This window comes from Sceloporus occidentalis, unplaced genomic scaffold, assembly GCF_023333645.1.
Source record: "Sceloporus occidentalis isolate IW3139 unplaced genomic scaffold, rSceOcc1.0.p SCAF_44, whole genome shotgun sequence".
Classification (NCBI taxonomy): Eukaryota; Metazoa; Chordata; class Lepidosauria; order Squamata; family Phrynosomatidae; genus Sceloporus; species Sceloporus occidentalis.
The window spans coordinates 2,932,551-2,956,477 of record NW_028317024.1 but is presented as its reverse complement, the minus strand read 5'-3'; the positions used below and the strand labels follow the sequence as shown (position 1 = coordinate 2,956,477).

The 23,927-nt window shown below is 36.5% G+C and overlaps 1 protein-coding gene across 1 annotated transcript; it reads right to left on the bottom strand.

The window, feature by feature from the left end:
- Positions 1-2,459: 2,459 nt before the first annotated feature.
- Positions 2,460-23,598, bottom strand: LOC149289589 (secretagogin). The gene is made up of 11 exons (XM_089490471.1): positions 23,529-23,598; positions 22,760-22,827; positions 16,782-16,874; positions 14,263-14,352; positions 14,021-14,077; positions 11,665-11,742; positions 10,734-10,789; positions 9,916-9,961; positions 4,970-5,029; positions 4,400-4,468; positions 2,460-2,588 (listed from the first exon to the last, which is right to left on the bottom strand). The coding sequence occupies exons 1-11, from the start codon at positions 23,596-23,598 to the stop codon at positions 2,460-2,462; spliced, it is 816 nt and encodes a 271-aa protein (XP_089346597.1).
- Positions 23,599-23,927: the final 329 nt, after the last annotated feature.

The following is a 23,927-nucleotide window of genomic DNA, read 5'->3' as shown; positions in this document are numbered from 1 at the left end:
TCTTTATAAAGTAAAACATCCTTACTTTATATCTAAACCACTGACCTTCTGGTTTAAGATTATGACATCATGTTCTATCATTTCTCATTCATGTACTTTGTTAACTCCATTTATGTATTTAAATGTTTCTATCATATCCCTTCTCTCTCTTCTCTTCTCCAAGCAATACATATTGAGAATATTTAGTCTTTCCCAATAATATTTATCCTGCAAACTATTCACAAGAACAAAGGTATTACACATGGTTACTTAATACTTTGCTACCTGCAGTGGTATACCATAAGCAATAAAGAATCAGATGGGTTTTAGGAATCGCTTGTGAACAAGTCTCATGATTTTGCCACAAACATGTTTGAATCATAAGACAATTGATTACAAACAATAGTATAGTGTCTACAATTCTGCACAGTTCTGTTTGTAGTCTGTCGCACGGTTGCCCATTAAATTCTCATTCTAGACATCATTTGAAGTGATATTTTATTATTACTATATTTTATTTAAATAGCGCCGACAGATTCCGCAGCGCTGCACAAGATGAAAATGTTACAGATAACGACAAGTACAATACAGCAATTGACATACAGATACAAGAGGAATGAAGGGCCCTGTTCCCACAGGAACTTACATTCTAGGTGGATAAGGGGTGATGTTTTTTTTTCATTTAATAATAGATATGTAGGTTACCCTAACAGAGAAGAGTCATAGGCAGAGGAAGCCGGTGCCCATGACTTGTGGAAGTCTCTGGTGCTTAATGGTATTTCATGAATTATCCACCACAAAGGCTGACAATGCTATGCCATGGTTAGTAGTAACTACCACCCGTACGTATTAACGGATGGTCCAGCTCACTGCCTCTGTTTTTACATCCGATAAAGTGATTTTCATGCCTTGTTGGGATTCCTTCTTTCTTTTTATGAAGTGAAGTTGAATAAATGCGAAGACAGGGATTACTCCTATTCCATAAATAAGCTTCACTTTTTTAGAATGCTTGGTGAGGATGCCACTGCAGCAATAAAACTGGTGAAAATGAGTAATGCCCTGCCATATCCCTCTGACACCAACCATACATTGGAACACTTTAAGGTGTATATGAAAAATGTGTGTGGGTGCAAATAAGCATGCCACTTGGTATTATAGTGGTTCATGGTTTGGAAAGTCATCTAAATACATTGAAGGGGTGGAGATGTCTTTGTTGGTTTGCCGTCCTAATAACCTGGCATGCTGGGCTTTAGTATGTGACAGCTCATCTAGCTGTTGCCTCTACTTTGGTTTTCCTGAAGATAATGATTGTAACGGTGAAAACACACCATGGATGTACCACATAGATTATCCTGGTAGACATACCACCTGGTTTTGTGTCCCTTTCCCAGGATTGCAAGTCTGCGTCCTTGACTCATTTATACAGCATAACAAAATGACTACCCAGGCCAGCCCGCCACTGTCTGCTAATAATCATGTCATAGCTTTAATCTACATTCCATTGTAACCAAAAATGTTTCTTGTAGAAAAAAATAGAGGTCTTCCAATTAAGGGAACATTCTCCAAAATATTTTTTTAATTTATGTTGGAGTTCATTTTATGGCATGCAAATTGGTTTAGTTATTGCAGTTAGGAAGTCCCTTCTCATTGTCCTCCTCTGGCTACCTCTACTTAGTATGTAAACTTCTTGCACATGCTCAGTAGCTTTCCCGCGGAAGTCAATGAAGCAGCAGTCTGTTGCGTGTATGTAAAGCATCAGTGTTCAGACTACCTTATTTAAATCCAGTAATGTCTGTGGATGCCTGCATCTATCCGACTGGCGGCCATGCATATATGATCTATCAGCCCCTGGCCTTAAAGGGACGGAGGCCAATTCCCCACCCGTCCCTTCTTGCTTGTTAGGGTAGCTTTATTTGAACATGTCTCCACTGGTACAATACATGAAGCCAGCTTAGCATAATTGAGTCTGTATTCAATTACTCAGATAAACTAAGACGAAGAACATATGCCAGATTCTGATTTATTTTGCAAAAACATAAAACTTTATTGTTTCACAACAGTGCAAATATGACAGCAACATACACATGCACCTTCATTACTGGAGTAAACAGTTTGCAACATGTTTAACACTCTACATTTATATCAATAATCATTTTAGGACACTATTTATTTCATCATCAGATTTCAATTGGGATAATTGTATGGCTCTGCTAAAAGTGCCGATTTATTTTTTTTAAAGAAAATCAAAATCTCATAAGAAATACCTATGTTATGAAAGATAGTTTGATTTAACAAAGAGCTGTCATGCATTTCCATTTCATCTGTGCTGTCCATGCTTTTTATTAGTATACTTTACTATAATGTCCCTATCCTCCTCAATCATCAATGTGACAAGATAGTTGGCAGAACGCGGCTAATCATAAACTAGCGGGTCCTGACGTAAGACAAAGGAAACACTGACAAGGAAACTTGGCATAATATCATGGGTTTACTTTTAGACCAAGGCATAATGCCAGTTCAGACTTCTGGATTTTTCCATCCCTGTTGACATCACAATGGTTAAGCAGGATCTTACGGAACTTATCAAGGTCAACGCCACTGATGCTGGGCTAATGGAAATAAACAAATACAAAGTACATGAAACCTTCACTTAGTCATTTCAGAATAAAAAAGAAAATAAAAACACCCTCCAAACACAAAAAAAGGAAGATCCAATAACAGGGATTTTGTGCAGATTATTTGTAAGGAAATATTGCTAAAGTTTATTATCATGAAATTGTATAACCTGTTATCATGCAAAACAGTTAATTCTGAACTTTGTGTTAAGCATTAACAAGGTAAAAGTCTGCTAAAACGGTAGTAAGTAGTAGTACGTGAGAAACAACACATAAGTATCCTCCACTAACAAAAGTCTTAATATATATCTCTGGAGAACTAAATTACTGTCTATCTAATACCATGGACTATATTAGGGACATCTAAAACATAATTCTGGTGTTGCTTGAAGGGGAGATCCAATGCAATTTTTTTCCCCCTGAGCATAAAATACAGTGCTGTATACAGAAATGTAGGTTAGCATTGACAAAAAAAAAACATTTTTGTCTCGATTTGTTCCAATAAATCTGCAGTCCTTGAGACTGATATTTAATACTTTTGGTGACTTTCCCTGCTCAAACACCACACCAAGTTGATTCTTTACGGCAATGTAAATAAAGTCCATTCATATATAGACTTTCATTAGTTAGAGTATCTGGCCGGGTGAGGCATTCTGAGGCATGAACCTCTTTGAGGCATTTGTGAAACTCTTATATACTCTCTTTATGACTGTACCTACAGTTAGTCTAGTGTTATAATTGCTGTTGGATCAAAATAACCTTTTTACTTTAACCCAGTGGGGCCTGTCCAAATCTTGTAATTAATAATCCATGCAGCACATACCTTTATGTATAAAATTTTACGTAAAATTAGAGAAAAAAAAAGTGTGCTGTAATAGTAAGAATTTATGATGACATACACTATCCTTTACAGAGACAAATATTACTTTTAAGGAGTAGTAGGTGCGTGAAAACTTTCACCTATATCCTTTCCCTGAGTCTTCATGGTCAGTGATGTTTCCAGGGTAGGCCAGAACTTTCCCTCTCTCGCTTAAGGACAGGGCATATAGTGGGGTTAGCCCCAGACAGCCTTTAGTTGGAGTTTGGGAGACAAGTAGGCAAGGAGCAGGTGAGAAGTGGGCATACGTATATGAGAAGTGTGTGGGGAGTAGGCACGCACTCCCCTGCCTCATGAAACAAGAAGCGACTTCACCTGGAGACTCCATCCCAAATGTGGAGAGCTCCCAGTTATGGTTACTCTGTTTACATTGCATTGACATTTCAGGAAGTAAATAGAGTTGTTGCTTACGACATCGACAAATGTATTTGAGGTGTCGGTTGTTCCCAAAGGACGTTTCATGAAAAGTTACACAGTATTTGAGAATACCACCATGAAAAGCAAATTCTGTTGTGTTTTTGTCCAGCTTTTAAGCGGTCTTTGATGTTTTAGAAATAGTATATCTACTGTATATCGTTAACCAGCTACTATGTGATCTGCCTGAAGGTCCAGCACAAGAGGTCTACTCTCTCTTAAGATCTCCTAAGTGGATTTTATATGATAAGTGTCTTTATGGCAGAAGCACTTTTTGGAAAGACAGTGCTGATCAAAAAGCACATGGTGTTTAACTTAAAAAAAGCAAATACTATTCTTAACATTGGAGGTTTTTATTAAAATACACAGTGCTTAACAGTTATAAAATACATGATGGACATACAACAGACCGATAGAGGTTGTGAACGGTGTGTCACCCTATGTATTGCCAATGATTAAGGTATCCTTTGGAGCCATGGGTGTGAGAAAGTTAGGAGAGAATTGTGAAACTAACCTTCACAAGTTCCATCATGTCCTTGACAAAGCCATCTACTTCTGGGCCCTCAAGATCTCCTGTTTTACTCTGAAAAGTTCCAAATATTCCAATTATAAAATAACATTATTTTGAAAAAGACACATATTTGAAGTATAGCACAAAATAGTATAAGCAGTGTTAACGAGTATTTTTTCATGTTTTTAGTTATGTTTGTAACTTATACCAAAATATTCAGTGCGGAAAATACAGAAATGTAAATGTAACGAATGATATGTAACCATCATTTAGCAATAATTCTTATTTTCCAAATATGAACACCTCCACTTCACCATACATTATGAAGGTCCAACCCCAATGAACTTCAGCTGCAGGATAAGCTTGGTTGGCCCTGTATTCTGTATAGTATATAATAAGTGACATTTCTTCAGTCTCTTTACACATGAAATTGTGCATTATAGAGGACCAACTCAGCCCTTCTTCTAGAGAGATTTCCATGTGTGAAACCACAGCTCTCCTGCAAACTCTCCCTTTGTGCCAAAAGTACACATCCAAGGAAGATGTATTTTTAAAGATCAAAAACATACTTACAACATCATAGTGTGAAAAAATAGTCTCAAAGTCTCTTCTCCTTTCATCTTGACTACTTGCCTATACAAAGAAAAAAGAATAGCTTGTGAATCTATACAGGGGATAAATGTAAGATAGCTAACACATAACTCGGTACCAGGAATAAAATGTTAGGAGTTGTAGCTACTAGGTTACTGTTTTTTGCCTGGAAACTGATAGGTATGTAGTTGGGACTGGGCTATCTCCCATGACCTTTCCACTGTCTGCACCCCAAATGGTTCATCAAAAAGAGCAGCTATGCACCTTCAGACGCCTGAACATTACATCATGACACTCTTGTTAACTTAGTCTCTTAGACTAGAACAACCAGAGAAACAGAAGAATAGATATATGTTCTTCTAGTGAAACTTTATGTTTATCTTCACCATTTACCAAAATACAAAGTAAGTTAACAGAAGAAAAAAATTAAATCCAAATCAATATTTAGTGTGACCACCTTTGCCTTCAAAACAGCATCAATTCTAGTAGCACAAACTCAGGTATCTTGAAGGTGTATGGTTGAAAAATTATACCAAACAGGTGCTAGTAATCATCAATTTAAGGTAGGATGAATAAAAGTGGATGAGAAAAAGCCAAACTCACAACAAGATGAGGTCCCTGAATTTTAATGTCATAAGTCATAGATCACGGCAAGAATCAGCACCGCAAAAAAAGTTACATATACTGCAAGGTAATTACAGGCAAGGTCTCTCCCACACAGAAATTTTAAGGCAGAGAGGGGTTTCCAGATGTTCTGTCCAGGCTCTTTTGAAAAAGCACAAAGAAACTGGCAATGTTGAGGACTAGAGATACGGTGGTCGGCCAAGGAAACTTAGTGTAGCAGATGAAAGACACATCATGCTTACTTCCCTTTGCAATCGGAAGATGTCCAGCAGTGCCATTATCTTAGCTTATTGCCAGAGAAGTCTGGTAAGAAGTGGTCTTCATGGAAGCCAAAAAGCCATCCAGCCAGCAGGTGCTCGGGACTAATGGGTCAAAAGTTTAAATATTTGGCTACAGCAGAAGGCAGTTTGTTTGGTGAAGGGCTGGAGAGAGTTTGCAGACAACAGTGAAGCATTATGGAGGTTACTTGCAGAGAAATGCAGGCACATACTTATACACCATGCAAATACCATTGGGAAAGCATCTGATTAGCACCAAAATGTATTCTGCAGCATGACAACATCCCAAACATACAGCCAAAGTCTTTAGGAACTATCTTCTGCATAAAGAAGAACAATGAGTCATGGAGGTGATGGCAGGGCCACACAGAGCCCTGATCTCAACATCATTAGGTGGGTCTGGGATTCCACAAAGCGAGTGAATCAATTGAAGTTGACTGAATCCACAGAAGAACTAGTTCTCCAAGGTGTTTGGCACAATCTACCTGCCGAGTTCCTTAAAAAACTGTGTGCAGGTGTACCTAGAAGTATAGATGATGTTTTGAAGGCAAAGGGTTGTCATAAGAAATATTAATTTGCTTTAGATTTTTTTAAGGTTCAAACACTTTATATTTTGTTAAATACCAAAAATAAACAATTTATATGTATATTTTTAATGCATTCTTACTTTACAATGTTTTTTCACATCTGCCTAAAACCTTTGCACAGTACTGTATATATATATATCACACTGTAGAGAGTAGAGACAGCATTTACTGATTACAGTGGGGAATGGTGCGGATCGGACAGTAATCCCTGAGACATCAAATGCATGTATGCTACCCCTGAGGAAGAGACTGCCAAATACCACAGCTGGGGGTCATGTTTGTGATAGCATTGCAGCTGGACAGACAAAGTGTGATAATGAATGGAGGCAAGAAAGGGAGATACATCATTAAAAAAAAAAATCCTCATCATGACATCATCAGAGGGATCTTTCTAGTTACAAGAAAAATCCCTGGGGTATACAATGACCCCACACTGATCTATTGCTATACTCCTTTCCCTCTAATAAAGAGCACTGCAAAATAGCTATACCCATCTCAATAGCCATACAAAATAAAGTTTCTTTAAAAAAACTATAACTATAAATCCCATCACTGCTCAACAAATGAAAATATTAAAAAGTAAAAAAATATGTATTGTGTAATTCTGGTCCTTTAATCTTCTCTAAAATGTAAAAAAAATGTATGCATGTAGCATGTTTGCCTTTTTTAGCTATTTTTTTCTTGGCTAACCTGCAGAGGAAATCCTGAGCTAATATACATAGGGGTATGCAAAAAGGGCACAGTTTAATTTTTGCCACATAGTTTAGAAGACTTTGGTTGGAAAATGGCTACATGAAAAGTTGTAATAAAGCATCTGTAAATAGCCTAAGTTATGTGCTTTTCAGAAACATATACTTCTGTTCTGAACTTTGTCAGTGTTGTTAAAGCTACCATCCCAGCATATCAAATTTGAAAATAGTGTAGTCTGGAAAGAGTGATGCGCATCTCTTCATATTGGTCTTGCAATTACCAAGGAAAGTTAAGATACTAGACATATGAGGGCAGATACGGTTTGGGTAAATTTGTACTAGATGTTTATAACTATTATAAGGGAGACTTTAAAAAAAAAATTTTTTCTAGTAATTTATGCACTTTTTAGATGTTTTCCTACTCAGGTATATATATATATATATATATATATATATATATATATATATATATATATATGTTTCCTAAAACAATATGTAATATGCATAAGTGAACTAAATGAAAGAGGAGGAAATTATTATTGTAACAAAGACAAAGTACTTCCATCAATTACTATAAACGTTAAAAGTTCAAAATTCCAAGGTCATGTTTAACATGGAGCAACGGGGCAAATGTCATATTTCCAGGCTTACTTTAGGTGCTCACTGCAGTTTTTCCTTTGGCTCCCCTCTTGTGTACATGAACAAAGCCAACATGCTGCATGATGGAGGAAGGGAGGAAAGAATCTCCAGGTTTTGCTGTACCGTGACCATACCTGGAAACTCTCTGGGTTTCGTCGTGAGAAATGCAGCTTCTCACATCAGCGGGACCCACCCACCAACTTCAACGGGACCCCCTGCCCGCATCCCCTGGTACCTGGAGCCATGACGTTGCCAGGTATGAACATGGCCTGTTGGCACATACAGAAATGGTCTGGGGGGCCAATGAGGTCAGAGCAATATGTGAAGCTTGCCCAGGGGCCCATGGGCAAGCCTCTTGTCATTAGCACAGATGTGTAATCTCTATTTTTTTTTAACACAGCCCTAAAGCAAATACTTGAAAAAACATCACAGCGCAAATCCGTTCCTCTTCTAAAGTTTGCATAATATTCACTTCTGTGTTTTTATGAAAGCACACAATCGGCACTTTCACACTGTTCACAACCTTTGCCCTAGATATGCAACTGCATTCATAATGAGAAATCAAGCTCTGCTTTCAGTGCAAACATCACCGAAACAAATCCAGTCTGTACTTTTTAGTCTCTAGGTAACACATCTGCTGTTTATTGAGGATGGACTGCAGATAAAACACTGGGTACCTTTTCAGAATATCATTCAGATTTCACTGCAAACATATCTGATGCTGTTTAACAGTCATCATACATCAACTGATTTAAGACCTGCTTTGCTAACATCTATTTTAACGAACAAAAGAAATGATTTTGTGCTTCGCTAGCTAATTCAGAAACCCAACAATCCAGGTAAGAATAATATTTGGTGATTTACAAATATATACAACAATCAATGGACCATACTTTTTACCATGACTTAAATTGAACACAACACACTAAATACAGTATAATAATGAATGTACCGGGTCTTGTTTGCATCTCAGGTATCCCTAAGTAGAGGTGGGCAAACAGTTGAAAATCTTCCCATAGGAATTACACAGTAATTGATAAGTAAATATTGATAAGTAGTACAGTGGGCCAGTTATGACAGGTTGCCCACTTTGTTTCCTGTGTTGTGATGTCCACAACAGCTGAATTTAGTAATGACAATTGTCCCCAAAAAAGGCAAGCCAGAGGCCCCCCGCAAACTTAAGTGAGTGAATGAGTGTGTTCCTGTGTATAAGAATTAGTGTAAATGTGCAGGCTTGGGCAAGCTTGGGCTGGAATTGGGGCAACATCCCAAAGAGAGTTGGTTCTCTCAGCATCCATATAACAGTTTATATAGAACTGTATATATATATAAAAAAAGGGTATGGCTTTGTTTACACTCCTTCTTGGTTTAGTTCACTGTGTTGATTCTGTGTGTTTCTACTCTTTCCTCAGTATAACAAGACAATGCAAACAGGCCAGCACCTTTAAACTGAATAATACCAAACCCTTAATGCTAACCCAAGATGTAAAGGCCATGCTGTAGAACATGTCCCTAATGCTGAGGAAATCACTAGTATCACTATTAGGCCAATGCAATTGTGCCGGTGGCATTGGATGATTAGGCTTCCAACAGCAACATGCTCTATATTAAATGTCTGCTCAACTTTTCTCAAATCTACAGCCTTGTATTTCTATTTTCATGGAATAAATCTTTGTGTGTGTCTCAACTAATATGTCATAATGGAGTTACATAGCTGCTTTAGTTTCCCCGCAACACATCCTTTTAGCGCTTTGTTTTAATGTACTTTGAACCCACATGGATAATGGAGGCAGATGTTTCTAATCAGGAACCGCTCATTCAAATTAAACCTTACTTAGCTGTGGAGACAGGGAACCGAAGTAAATAAGTGTTTCCTGGGGTGAACTGGATATTACTATGTTATTAAACATGAGCCTAGGAAAGTTGATTCAATTATATTAATTCTATAATACTTTTATATGAAATAATTTTAATAATTGAGTAAGCTTTCTTACGTTTCAGTATATAACAACAAAAGCAGATATCCAAAATAATATATATATATATATTTATATATAATAAAACTAGGCTTTATGAGATCAGAGTAATTTATGGTTCTTCACAGAACTTACATCCATTTTAAATTGAAGGAGGAAATTTTCCTGCAGAGCCAGGATCCTGAAATAAAAATAATATACATATATAAATGAGAATATGCATTGTACTGCAATATCTCACAGGGGTTACACATAGCTCTTTACACCATATACATCTCCTATTTGTGCTCTGTTACAGAGTGGATAAGATTGAAAGAAATATCCTTAAGTGCTTATTATTAAATTTACTTTATTCATTGACTATATTACTAAAATATTGCAATTAGGCGATGCTGCTCAATAACGTGGAGCCCTAATTCTTATGTTACTTATTGTTCCACTATTCCACTATTATCTTTTGGAGAGATGGGATGCTAAACTCATAGACAGAGCAAGCTACTTATGGTATAATTTAAATGGGCAAGGTTGTCTTATTTAACTTCAACTTGCTGGATAATTTATCCGCTCACAATTTATCACAATGTACTACATACTGTACCTATGCCACAGATTAGAAGCATTGACAGCAGGTGTGGATTATTTTCCCATTGTAATCTGCCCATTTTCTACCCTCTAACAAAACATTAGTCCTTTAATTATAACTTTTGGTCCCTGTCTTATTTATGATCAAGCCTTTCGCTTGATTTACCTCACTGTATTAACCTCTGCATGAAGGCTACTCCACTTATCCACCACTTCCATGTTTTACAATTAAGTCTTGAACACTCATGTTAACAACAGTGCTTCCACCCTCAACTATTGTGATGCGTTGACAGCTCTTCGTTGTTGGCCAACAATGCAGTGTAACCTTTCGTATCCCAACAGAAATGTTAAAGATCCACTTTAATACTCACTTTGCCAAGTCATTAAGGTCCAGTCGACCATCTTTATTCTTGTCAAACAATTTCATCTAAAATTTAAATAACACTTCCAATTAGTAAAACTGCATACAAAAGCTATGTGACACATGAAATACATTTCCAGCCTCAGTCTTTAGTATTGCTATGAGTATACGCTAGCGGTGGAACATGTAATGGGTGGCGGAGACCTCCACACCACATTTTTACATTCTTCCGACATAATGTCTTTCTTATTAATGATTTTGCAATACTACAAACACATAAGACAATGTTAACACACCCAGTATACTCAGTAGCAATAAAGCAACCACAGATAAGCATTGGTTTATACAATCATTTCTTTTTGGACATATCCCAATGCTACTAGTACTAATAATACAATTTGTCACTGCAAATGCAGTTTATGCTTATATTACTCCTTTTTTTGGTTTGAGGGCCCTATAGAACTCTTGCCTAGTGGCACATAGAATTAAAGCCTGGTACTTGAGAACAGAGCTCGGAAAAAAAGTTGAAAATGCTGATGTCAAAGTTACTATGGAAATCTCATGATTTCAGCTGCTTCCTTGTTAAGTGAGGAAGAAATTGTTAGTTTTCTTCAAACATCATGTGTGTTTTGACATCATGAGTGGTCATGACATAGACATCACAACACTTGTAATAAAGTGAGTGCTACTCTCCACCTTTTTCAGATTTTTTTGAAGGTTTTTACCCAGTTTTTTTTGAAGAACCTGATATTTTTACATGTGGCTGAGATAAAGAAATCATGAGAAATCATGAAATCATTTTTCCCATTTGATGCATTTTCCCTTCTTTCTTCCTTTTATTTTCTCTGATCCCATATTTCTATGTCTCCATGATTTTAAATGAAATTCCGAATAAATAAATGTGTACCTTGTAAACAATATCATATGTTGCTGGTACTTACCATAGTATCAGTATACTCATCAAGTTTATCATCTGTAATTAGCTTTTTATGTTGTGAGAAGAGATCGTGCAGGAAGTTCTGACAATACAAAAGTTCAAAAATCAATTTAAATATAATTCCCTGATTCCTTGATGTTGTATTAAATATGTCTATATGCATGCATCTCCACGGACCATGGACGCTCTTACATGTTTGCTGGATGCGGCCACATGTATTGAGCTACCCCATGAGCCGCAATAAAGGTATGTGTAAGCCACCATTGGACACACACAGCCCACCAGGCATTTGACCTGTTTGCCCAAGGGCCAGTCTTGGTCTGCGAATGAGACTTTCATATGGTTGGTCAAATAGGTCATTTTTTTCCAAGACACATCCAATGTTCACATGTTTCTGGTTGCTCACCCAGAGCATGTGCAAATGTTTCAATTAGGTAATTGATTTCATTCAAAATGTATAAATACATAAAGGCTTTGAGATCATTTTTCAACAGAGTAGAAATAGCTGTTAAGGACTTGAAAGCTTATGTAAATATATATATTTTGTTCTCCTGAGACATACTGTACATCTGCCAGAGACTGTACATTTAGGAAGAAATGTTATCCACTATTTATATAAAACATAACTAGCATCATTTTTGGTCAATTAATCACTTACAAGTATATTACAATCATTTTAATTTACACCTTAAAAATAATCTATTTGAAAAAAACAGAACTGAACTACGAGCTAGTATTGCACTATTTTTTTGGATTCCAACATTTCTCATCATTAAGTCTCTTCTGAGCACAGCCCAGACTTGTATTTCATTAACTACAAATAAACCTAAAGGCAACATTTTGTAAAAAGGAAACTACAGACTCATGGAAAATGGGTGTGCGAGACACAGCTGTTTCCTCTTGATATCTCACACACATATTAAGTGTACGGCAAAGAAAGAAATTGATGGCTTCAATGCAATTATTAAAACATGAGTTGCAATAATATATTTCCAATAATAGTTAAATGCATCCCAAAGGTGCTTGTAGAGTAAAAAGAGCAGAGGATTGGGAAAAATATTTAACGGGGAACTGTAACATTCAAAATTATTCCTAATTCCACTTTAAACTCCAGAAAGCCTATTTCCTGGCTTCGATTTTGAACCTTGATTTCATCTGCTACCTAAAGTCTTTTCTTTGGTGTTAAATGCAATTCCATGCATTGCCACCAGGGTGTCTAATGTTACAAGGCCTAACCCTGTCTAGGTCCAAACTGCGATCCATATAGGTGCCTTCTGTGCCACCTATGTTACTTTATGTGACACTATAATATTGGGCCACACAGTTGGATTTATGGTGTCAGCCCTCCCTTGGTTTTTAAACATTGCACCAGAATTGCTTGTAATATATAATACACATTGACATGATTAAACTATTAACCCTTTCAAATTAATTTAACAATTAATACATTCATATGGCTCAGTCACACACTAGCAATGTCATAGTTCCAAATTGTACCTTTCCCTTGCCTACTCTGTTTTTTGTCACATACGATCACTTAATGGTCTACATGGCAGGGATCCCTAGGGATGAAGAATGTGGCAACCTGTAATTACAGAATATTTCGGGACAGGGTAAATGGTTTATGACTGGAAGTAGCAGGTACTTGAGAATAATGCATCATGTTCACTGTTTGGAAGAGATTACAACTAATGGATCCATTTTAGCTCTCCAACTTTCATCCACGGTTTTACACTGTAAACACTAGCATTCAAAAATGAACACCAGAACAAGCTAGCTGGGGAAAAAAAATTGGCAACAGACCAGTTTTGCTCTCTGAAGTTTCCTAATGCAATATATTTTCACTTTGCTAATGGCCTTGTACAACCTGTGCAATACATGGGCAATCATTTCCTTTGGAAAGTGTACTTTATTTCCAAACAAATTTCTGTTTTTTCTTAATTACATTATCTATACATTGTCTGATACAGAACAAATAAAATGAGATTATTTTAGCTCCACCATTAAACATTTTTAAAATACAGATTGATATTTCCATGGTTTATGTTGTATATTAACCAAGTTAACCAAGCTGAAAAACCTTTTCAGGGGTCAAGAAAACCTAAAAAATAAAAATAAATGGTATTTACAGTTTTTCTCATTTGACAAAGAAATATGTCTTAACTCATGGACTTATGTACAGGATTTATTTCTATATATATATCGGTGTTCCCACCTGTAAGGGCAGTCCAGACCAGAAATATAAAGCAAGATTCCTCTGAGCCGCTATACACACTTAAGACATTCGCTTTTATAAAGATACTGAATTTGAGTTAATTTTAGTGTTATCCCAAAAAACTAAATAAAGCAAAAAAACTCACCCTCAGTTCGACTGCAGAGATGAACCCACTACTGTCCTCATCATATTTCCGCCATATCTAAAAAAAAGTAATTATTCAGTTGTAATACCCCTCATTAAAAGTAATAAATTATCTCCGTCATATTTGTATTTTTATATTAGTCAGGCTCCAATGTAGCTTAGAGTGAAATATGGCCATGTTGGTGGAAGTTGTTTAAAAATGACTTAAAAGTAAAAATTAACAGCTACTGTATGTACACATACCCGCATAAACTCCACACTGTTATCCAATGGTGTTTCCCGTCGGAAAAGTAATAGAAAGTTTTCATCTTCTGGTAGGATCATGTTTGCAAGCTAGAGCAAATATCAAAATATACAGAAATTCAATGTTAACCTTTAGGTTACACTAATGTCCAATAATGTGGACTTTATTTTTCCACAAATAAAAAAATCAATACAACAGTTCCACAGTGATACTGAATCCTATATTGGATAATCATACTGTTAAAGACATCCATACCATCCTACGATGGTAAAAATACCATGTGTTCAAGGCAATCATTCCATCAACATCCAATCATTATAATGCACAGATGTATGTACAGTAAATACATTTATACACATTTAGACATGGGTTTCTACCAAGACCAGTACCAGTACTGATGTGTACATGGTTCATAGTGCTTGTCAGTAGTAAACAAACAACAATGTACTGTGCAAGTTGGAATTTCAACTAGGGTCAGTGGGGGTGCAGCTGCAAGAAGGACCTCCTAGTCCAATAACAAAGCAGGGATGCTGCCATATCTATGCTGGCGGAGATACAGAGAAACCTTCTTCTGCTCCTCACTCGTCCTAGACTGTGGTTGGCCTAGGGCAGCAAGATAAATACATTACTGGGTATATAATTGGACTGGTGATGGGCTTTGATCACTTCAAATGGGAGAGAAGAAGTCATTGTTTGATATGTAATGGTACATATAAATATATTTTTTTCTCGTTAGAACACACAATATTAACTAGGAGGCCAAGTACAAAATATATTGTGGATTTAATAAAATATATAAAATATATAGCTTTAATACATGTTAAAAAAATGTTTTCCCCAAAGAGGCATACTTCAAAAACAAATGCTAATTTTAGTAACAATGTAAACAGTATACAGGAATTGGTGATAACATTGATGTAAAATATGTCAATATTACAAAATAATGTGTACGAAGCACTAAAATTATTATTGTAATTATATTTATTATTGTTTTGTTGTTATTTTATTGCTGTGGTTAGTTCTTACTCTGTATCATCAGATGGCCATATTTTGTTCCCAAGAGGGTTTAACCTGTTCAGTGAATTTGGATGTGTGCAGCTCCTTAAATGGTCTGCTGAATTAGGCACTTACATGCTGTCTCTTCCTTGTCAAATCTCTGGCTCAACATGTTCTGCATTAGTTAGTTTTTGACACATTTATAGTGAAGCTTTGAGGAATTTTGTTGTGATTTCTAGAGTATGTCACTGAACGTAAATTTCACAGCAGGCATTCACTGTCTGTTCCTGTACAGTTTCAATGGTTCATAGTCTGGTGTAATGTGCAAGCTGTCTTTCAGCAGAATATCAACTGGGCTTACAAGAGGTTCAGCTACAACCAGGACCTGCTTGTCCAATGATAAAGCAGACAGGGAAGCAGACAGATCTATCCTGATGGAGATGCAGAGCAACCTTCTTGTGCTCCTCACCAGTTCTGGACTTGGCATGGGTCACTATATATATGGACCAAGCTCTTTAGCATTTGGTCCAGCAAACAGTTGATTACTGCTGTTTACTTAGAATGTTGGGCACTAAAAACACAATCTAGTTCTTCAGGGATTCTCATTTGGTGAAAAGCAGGAAAAGAAAAGTCCACTCTAACTGCACAGGTCTTCATGCTTCCACAAAACTCAAAACTACTAACAATAGCAATCCTTAAATCCCCTTCCCTCAGACAAGGAAGTAAAGAGTAGACAAGTAGTAGTGGTGTGTAGGGATACACTGTTTCCATATGGCTGTCTTGGTTGTATCTTACACTAACCAATATAAACCATTATCTTTCCTGGTATTATCAAAAGACAATTATGTTGAATGAACACCTTTTTAGTATATCTTCATATTATATTATACATAGAACTATGAGTCAGTAGATTTATAGAATGAAAGTGTTTTTTTTGCATTTTTGAGGTACAAAGGAGATATAGGAGACAAGTCTGTCATTTGTATCAACGTGTCAGTTAGTCATCAATCCTACTGAGTTTAATGATTTTCTAGATGAACAATGCAACTCAACTTGGGGCTCTGTTATGTGCTTACAAATGTAGCATGATGCTATGTAAGTGACAATTTTGTGCATTGTCAGAGGAATACTGCTTTACATGATCCAAAACAATATACAGTTATGGACCAAGATGTGATTAAGTAGTATTTTTCACCTGGTTCAATAGGCTAGAACAGGCATTGATGCAAACATTTCTTTAACTGTACATTATGCACCAATCACCTCCATCAGCCTTCTCATGGACATGGTGTGCATCTAAAGATACTTTGCCAACTATAGCTCTTAAGTTAAAAGGCGACCCCATCCTCTGTTCCCCAACAGGTACACATGCCACAGGTGAACAGACATTGTACAATGCAGCATATGGTCTAGGTAGGTTTTCATTTTACGGACTCAAAGTTATTTAAAGACTTTTTAAAAATCCATCAGACAAGTTTTATTTAGTTAGCCGACCGTCACAAAGCACGTTCAAAACGAGTACCTCTTGTATTTGCAGACGTCCATCAGAAGTGACATCGTATGCAGACATGAAACGATCCTTTATCCTCTGAACCTTCTCTGTAGTGATTGCATTCTGTAAACAAATGGAGTAAATTGAGATACTATAGATCTTCTATACAGTATACATTTTATAGCCACTTTCAATTCTGGATTATTGATAAACCCAATAATAATGACATTATTACTATTACTGACAACAGAACTTTTGCTGGCCATAATAACATAATGGATAAACTATGACTATGTTTAGAAATAAGTTTGTGAGTTTCAATGGATATTTGATATTGGGAATTGTGTCAAGGACACAGTAAGACAGCATGGATGTGTTTTTATTTTTCTATAAAACATAAAAAAGTATTTAACACGACACATAACAAGACTACATGACATACATTATGTGCAGAGTATGGGGACAGTCGTTGACCTTCATGGTAAAGCTCAATAAGAGAGCTCAATGTTCATCACATAGAAAAGCTATGGTAACTTACGGCAAAAGCAATTTAGACTACACAGTTCACATTGTTATTAATAAAACACTGATTGCACATAGGGCTTTGTATGCTATTCCTATCTTCATAAGTAATTAGTTAAAGCAGGCAGTGTCTAGGCTCTTGCAGGAACCTCATGTTAGGAAAGCCTCAGTGTTTAGGGTTCCCAAGCTGATTATTTTTTTAAGAGTTAAAGACTATTACATTAATGAAGATATGCCTGTGATTGCATGCTGCAAAAGTAGAGTCAGTTCACTGAGGAGGACTGACCCAATTTGCAAACGTGGAGCACATGCTTCTTAGAATAGGACAGATGCATTCATAGAACTGTATGGGAATGGATAACGATATCAGACAAAAAAAGGCACTGTACCACTAACAGCTCTATTTAAATGGAAATAGTATTCCGTTTAAATGAAAATATATTTAATGAGCTGTTAGCAACCATTTGGAAGTACAGCTTGACAGGGTTTGTACCTAGTTAGAGTCTAGAGAGGATAAATTGCTTTTATACTGGTTCAGATATCATGAAGAAATACAGAACTACTATTTAAATCATACCATTGATTATTCGTATTATTCTATACAATAATTTTTATACCATAAATAGAATAGTGTAGCAATTCCTGGTTTCCATCCCTGTGGGATCCTGGAATATACTGTGAATTAAGCATTACATTAAATGTTACACTAAGAAATATAAAAAGGTAAAAGAGTGCCAAGAATAAGGGCAAAGTCTTAACTAAACCCTGCGTTATAACATAGTCTGGTCACTTACAACATCTATCTGTCTTGTTTGCCAATGGCACTCCAACATCATCAGTAATTTGGATACAAAAGAGGCCAAGGGGAATTCACAATTCTCTGAACCAGTTGGGTAAATAATTCAATAAAAAAAAAATAATAATGATAAATCTTATCCAGTAACCTGAGAAACAACTCACTCAAAGAAGCTACTAAAAAATCTAGAGACAATTACCAAATGAGATTGTCCCATTAAATCTATAGACAAAAAGAACCCCCAGCACTAAAAGATGAAAAAAAATAAAAAAGTCTTTTCCAACACAGCTCAGTGACTCTCCTTTTAAAGTCCATCAGCCTGCTGGAAAAGACAAATAACACATGAGCTAAAATGCATCAGGCGGCTTTATTGGAAAACCTATCCTGATGCTTTTGGCAACACATTAAACAAGCAAATACCAGTTCCCAAATGTCCTAGCTAGGCAATTTTTGATTTGTCTTATCCACATGATGTACCCACATCTTATTGTGTGCCCTATCCACATGAACACTATACAAACATCCCTTCAAAACTACTAGTAGCAGGCCAACTAACCACTAAGTTTTGGAGGCTCCCTTGTAGAGGTAACCACCTGTGTTGCCCTCTATTGTGTCATGAGCCGAGGCAGCCATAGCAGGTGTATGTGTTGAAAGCAGTCGTGCAATGCAGTAACCAAAGGTCTGGCCAGATTCACTTGCTGCTACCTCCAATATCTACTGGATCCCCAATTATGCTGTCTGGCTGACCCTGTTCATTATTTGTTCCTTTTTTAAAGTTTTGGTGAGACTAAGTGGAGATTCTGAGGGAGTGGAGCCGACATAAATGCTGCAGTGCTGATTTTTATATTCTAAGACTTGTCCATACCGATATAAGTGTATTGTGTTTTGGTTGCTGTGTTCGGTATAGCGGAGGGCTTTTGTCCCTTTTGACTTTCCGTTAGCAAAAAGAAAAATCCTTATTTACATTAGAACTCATTTTAGTGGTCATGGAAACTACTCATTTTAGATCCTGTCCATGTCACGGTAAAGAAATTAATAAATAATAGCAACTTGTTAGAATTTATTAGAATCTAGGAATCAATGACAATGACAAAACAAAAAAAAAATTCTGTGTTCTCAAGCATATTTAAATTAACTTTCTGAAATTTTATTTCAGCCAGCCAAATGCCCCGCTAGGCATTCCTAGGAAGGTATAGGTAAACTCAACCGCTCCAAGGATCGAAGGGGCAGTCACGCCAATATTTCCAACTGAGAGCTCTTGCTTCCAAAACGGATTGTCGCTTTTGCACTTTGCATGTAATGCTAAGCGTAAACCATGTTTTTTTTCCCCATATAAACAATTATCTCACTATATTCTGCTTAGTGATGTGGCAAAGAAGGAGTTAGCTCAATTTTGCTTTAGGGCTGGAGTTGTTAGCGAGCAAGCAGAATGTACCTAACAATTTAAAACACAGCTGCCTGAACCCTTTGTGACTGAGCTTGATGACAAAGCAGAACTCTTGGACTCAGCCTGCTGCAAAACCCTAGCGTAAAGGGGAAAGACCAGAAAAGACTTGTGCTGTTATCTATGGCAGGTTGCTATTGTTTGATAAAATGACTCCTTTAATCTGGAATTCTTATGAAAAAAAAAATGTATCCTATGGCAATGCAATAAAATCAGTGCTATGGTCAGTGCTGGATTAAGGGATTTGTGGACTTGGAGTTGATTTGGTGTACATAGCATGCCCCAGCAGATCACCAGTCTGTTGCCTTCACTGTGCTGTGTGCCAGGAATGGGATTCCATGAGATGTGTTACAGTCTGGGATCCTTGGTGACCCTCGTGTGGCTGTTGTTGGGCCAATAGGCCCCTTAAAGAGACATGGCCTGGAGCTTCAGGTCCATCAGCCCATATATTAGCCTGGCACTGTGCATGATATTTTTGTGATAAGAGTTCCTTTTTTAACAGAGCCATCTGGTCACCCTACTGTTGTAAAGGGTCACCTGGGTATGGGATGCCACAGAAACACACCTAGAACAACAGGTTAACAGTGAATGTTAAAAGAAAATTGTTTACATACACCAATACCCATATCTTTGAAACCCAAGTCTCTGGGCTTTTGCCCCAATCTCAGGGTCTCAGCATGAAGGGGTAGATTCCCAGGGTTTCACAGTCTAGACTGACCATTTCCTGTTCTATGCTGCTGTGATCATATATATATAAGACCTAATTGGTGCTTTCGCTACCCTTTTTTATAATTAATACGCATGCTTGAATGCAAGTGACTCAATTATGTCTATTTTTAAATAATGACAATTCAAGGTTTCCATGAGGACCGGTATTAGAGCCATTTAGTTAATACATTTGGAGAGATGCTAGGTAGAAGCTTCATAATGGCCTCTTATAGGATTAATATTTTCAAGAGGCTCTTAGTCAGTTCATTTAGATAGTTCGCAGGTAAGCTCACACCTTTCTTTCATTAAAGTGAGCATGTACAAGGAGTATGTGCCCATCTCTTTGCATGCAGCACTGACAGGTCTACTCCACATGCATGTCCAACAGTGCTTTCTCCCTCAGCAGCAAGCTTTAAGAATGAATCGCATTGGGACCCAGATCTGCTAATGGCATCCTAGTCTGCTAAGCTAAACAGACGAACATATCATCAATCAAAAAGGAAACAGCTCTGCAGGTTGTTTCCCCCAGAAGGCCGGGTGGGGGTTATAGATCTTCATTACAGAATAGAAATGGTTAAAAAAAAATAACAGTTTGGTGCCCACCAATGATCAATGCACTTTGTAGACTTAGAACAATTTAGTATGCATTATTTTACCTAAAAGTAAACAAAACAAATACTTACCTTGGCGAAACGCTGGACCTTGAGACCTTTATCATTCAATCCAACAGTAAATTTACACTACAGTACATCATTTCTTATCTACAATTCTGACATGGATTCCGCATTTAACTATACCCAGCACATGGACCACAAAAAATATTTACTAATATTAGACATTTTGAGAATACAGAGCAAAATCCAGAGCTACAGATCCACAGAAGTATATTTCTACATATTTTTAAGAACTTGGATAATTGTAGATGCCACCACCTCAGCAAAATAACATGGCAAATATACCAATGTAATCAGCATGAATATTTTCCATGACCAGATACTCATACATATTTAATAATGTTGCCTTTCAATAGTGAATAAGCCTATCATGCAGGAGAGTGTAAAAGTGAAATACAAATGTTTAAGTAAATAGAACATAATAAAGGTCTTTACAGCATGTCTGGCACATGTCATTTTATATAACATACATGTTTATGATGTATACATGAATAATAACAGCCTGGTATTGTATATCCTTATTTAATGTTTTAACTCTACAGGAGAACGTGCCAGCTCTACCATCTAATAAAAGGAAATTCCCCACTCAGATGACTTTACTATCACCTATATAAATTCCAATTCATTTTAGTGAATGAGGGGAAGGAGGATATTAATCCAGAGAAGCTACCGTCTAATTTTGAAAGATAAGCCTTAATTATTCTTCAATAGATATAGATGGATTAGGAGGCTATTTAAATGGTGTTAGCTAATTCCATTATAAAGCTAAAGGTGGATGAAGTGCCTCCCTCTACCCAATACTAAAACTGCCCTAAAGGTATTGTAGAGGATTTGGTAATAGGGATGGATTAATGTCTGGATTAAAGAGATAGGTAAAATAAATTGGGGAAGTAAAGAGGATTATTCACTTTTGGCAGGAAAGTTCTGTTTTCATCTCTCTCTCATCACTATTCATTATAAAGGGCCATCCTTGGTAGGTTACTGCAAGAAGGGCAGAGTTGGCCCTGCATAATGCATACTTCAGTCAGTGAGGAGGCTTTGAAGACACCTCATTGATTCAATTACACATTATCCAGGCCATCCAATCTCTTCCTACAACATAAAGTCTATGGGTTCACCTTTCACAGTGTATAGTAAAGTCAAAAAGCTGAAACGTAACTCTTCTGCAAACCCTCCCTTTAGCAAATAAAGCCCAAAACCTGTAGAAAGAAGATTGGTGATAATGTAGACATACAGAGGATGGGCTATATTGTAAAGCAGATTATATATTGCCAAGAGGCTGTTGGTGAATGGCTCGTGATTTTGCACCCTCTTTGTAATATTTTTTGGTACTTTTGGGGCTTTACCATACCTTTTTTTGCTATTATATCAGATGCAGCTCAGTGTGTTATGTTTTCCTGTGCTGAATAACAATCAGGTTTCCCTTTGTGCCAAAAAGAATTAATTGCTTGTCAGAGTCATAATCCTTTCAGTATTTTGTCTCGTAATTAGGGACGGTAAGAATTACTGGAGTGGTCACCATTATAATAATTCCGTTTAATTGCAATTTGGTTGTGGAAAAGGCTGCACGTTGATATACTTTATAGTAGTAAATAATTAGTTAAAACCCTTTAATATGGACATTATAACTGCTATTCCAAAACTAAAAAGTTAAAAAGTTCATATGCAATATATTAAAAATATTATATTTAGTGTTGTAGATCCATGCATTTAATCATGTGTTAGTTTTAGGAACAAAAACCATGAACATACTTAAAGCGATGAGCATTTAATACATTAATTAATAAGTTACCAGTTAAGTTTAGGGTGCAAAATAAACATATAATGACTATGTAATATGACAAAGCAGTGAATTATTACTTACTGTGCCCAGTTTCTTAAGCAGATGGCAGAAGAAGTCATCCAGCTCTTTACCTTCTATGTAACCATTGTCTACATACAAATATAAAAAAAATATCCTTAATAAACTAATTTATAACAGATAGCATCCCAAAATAGTTTACGTAATGGAAAACATGAGAATCAACATCTTTAACCATTTGAGTGCTAGCATATCTTGCAGCAATCATGCTTCATACTCAAGAGGTTTATTTATTATTATAAAAAATAAATTATTTTATTTGTATCCACATAATATGCTAGTATGTAAATCAAAAGCCACATTAACTTCCAAAACTGTGTAAATGCAAATCACATAATGATTGCTTCTTGGAACTGGTGTCTTGTATTGTTTATATTCTCTATAGAATCCTAAACACATCCCCAGCTCTCTAATACACAGTGATCATACAACCAATATACCAATGCTTTAAGTGATTAAAGTGATTATTTCTCCCCCCCAAAAAATCACAGAGAACACAAAAAAAAACCCACTAAAATCCCCGAAAAAACATATATATGTGGTTTTATATAAACCTAATATTAAAATCAATTATTCGAGAAATTATTCCAAACATCACTTGGATTAGAAACCCAAACTAGTAGATGGATTCTTAAAAATAAAAAATCAGCCCTGCTATAAAGTAATTAATGTAGGTGTGTGACTTTATCATACAGTGCTACAGAATATGATGGCGCTATATAAAACAATAAATAATAATAATAATGATAATAGATCAGGATTAGAAACTCACCATCAGAGTCAAAGCGCAGCCAGATTTCAAGGAATTCGGCAGCATCCAGCTTGAGGAACCCGCTGTCCATGGTGCTGAATTTGCTTTCTGTGTCTGTGCAGGAGGAAAGCTGAAGTTTATCTCCGCTGCATGTGCTGATCGCTGTATTTATGGCTCCTGATGGATCGCTCCCTCCCATAAATCGCTCGTTGGGTGGAGGAGGCAGGCTTGTGGTTGCATGTAGGTGATGTATTTGTGCTGTGAGGCTCACAGAAGGGCAAAGTCCTTTGTACGTTATCAAGGCTATTGTGCTAAGACCGTCACACAAAGCAAATAATTGTTTAACTCATACACAAAGTCCATACAACAGGTTCCCCCAGTGAATCTGCTTTCACAGACAAGTTAATATACTCAATAACT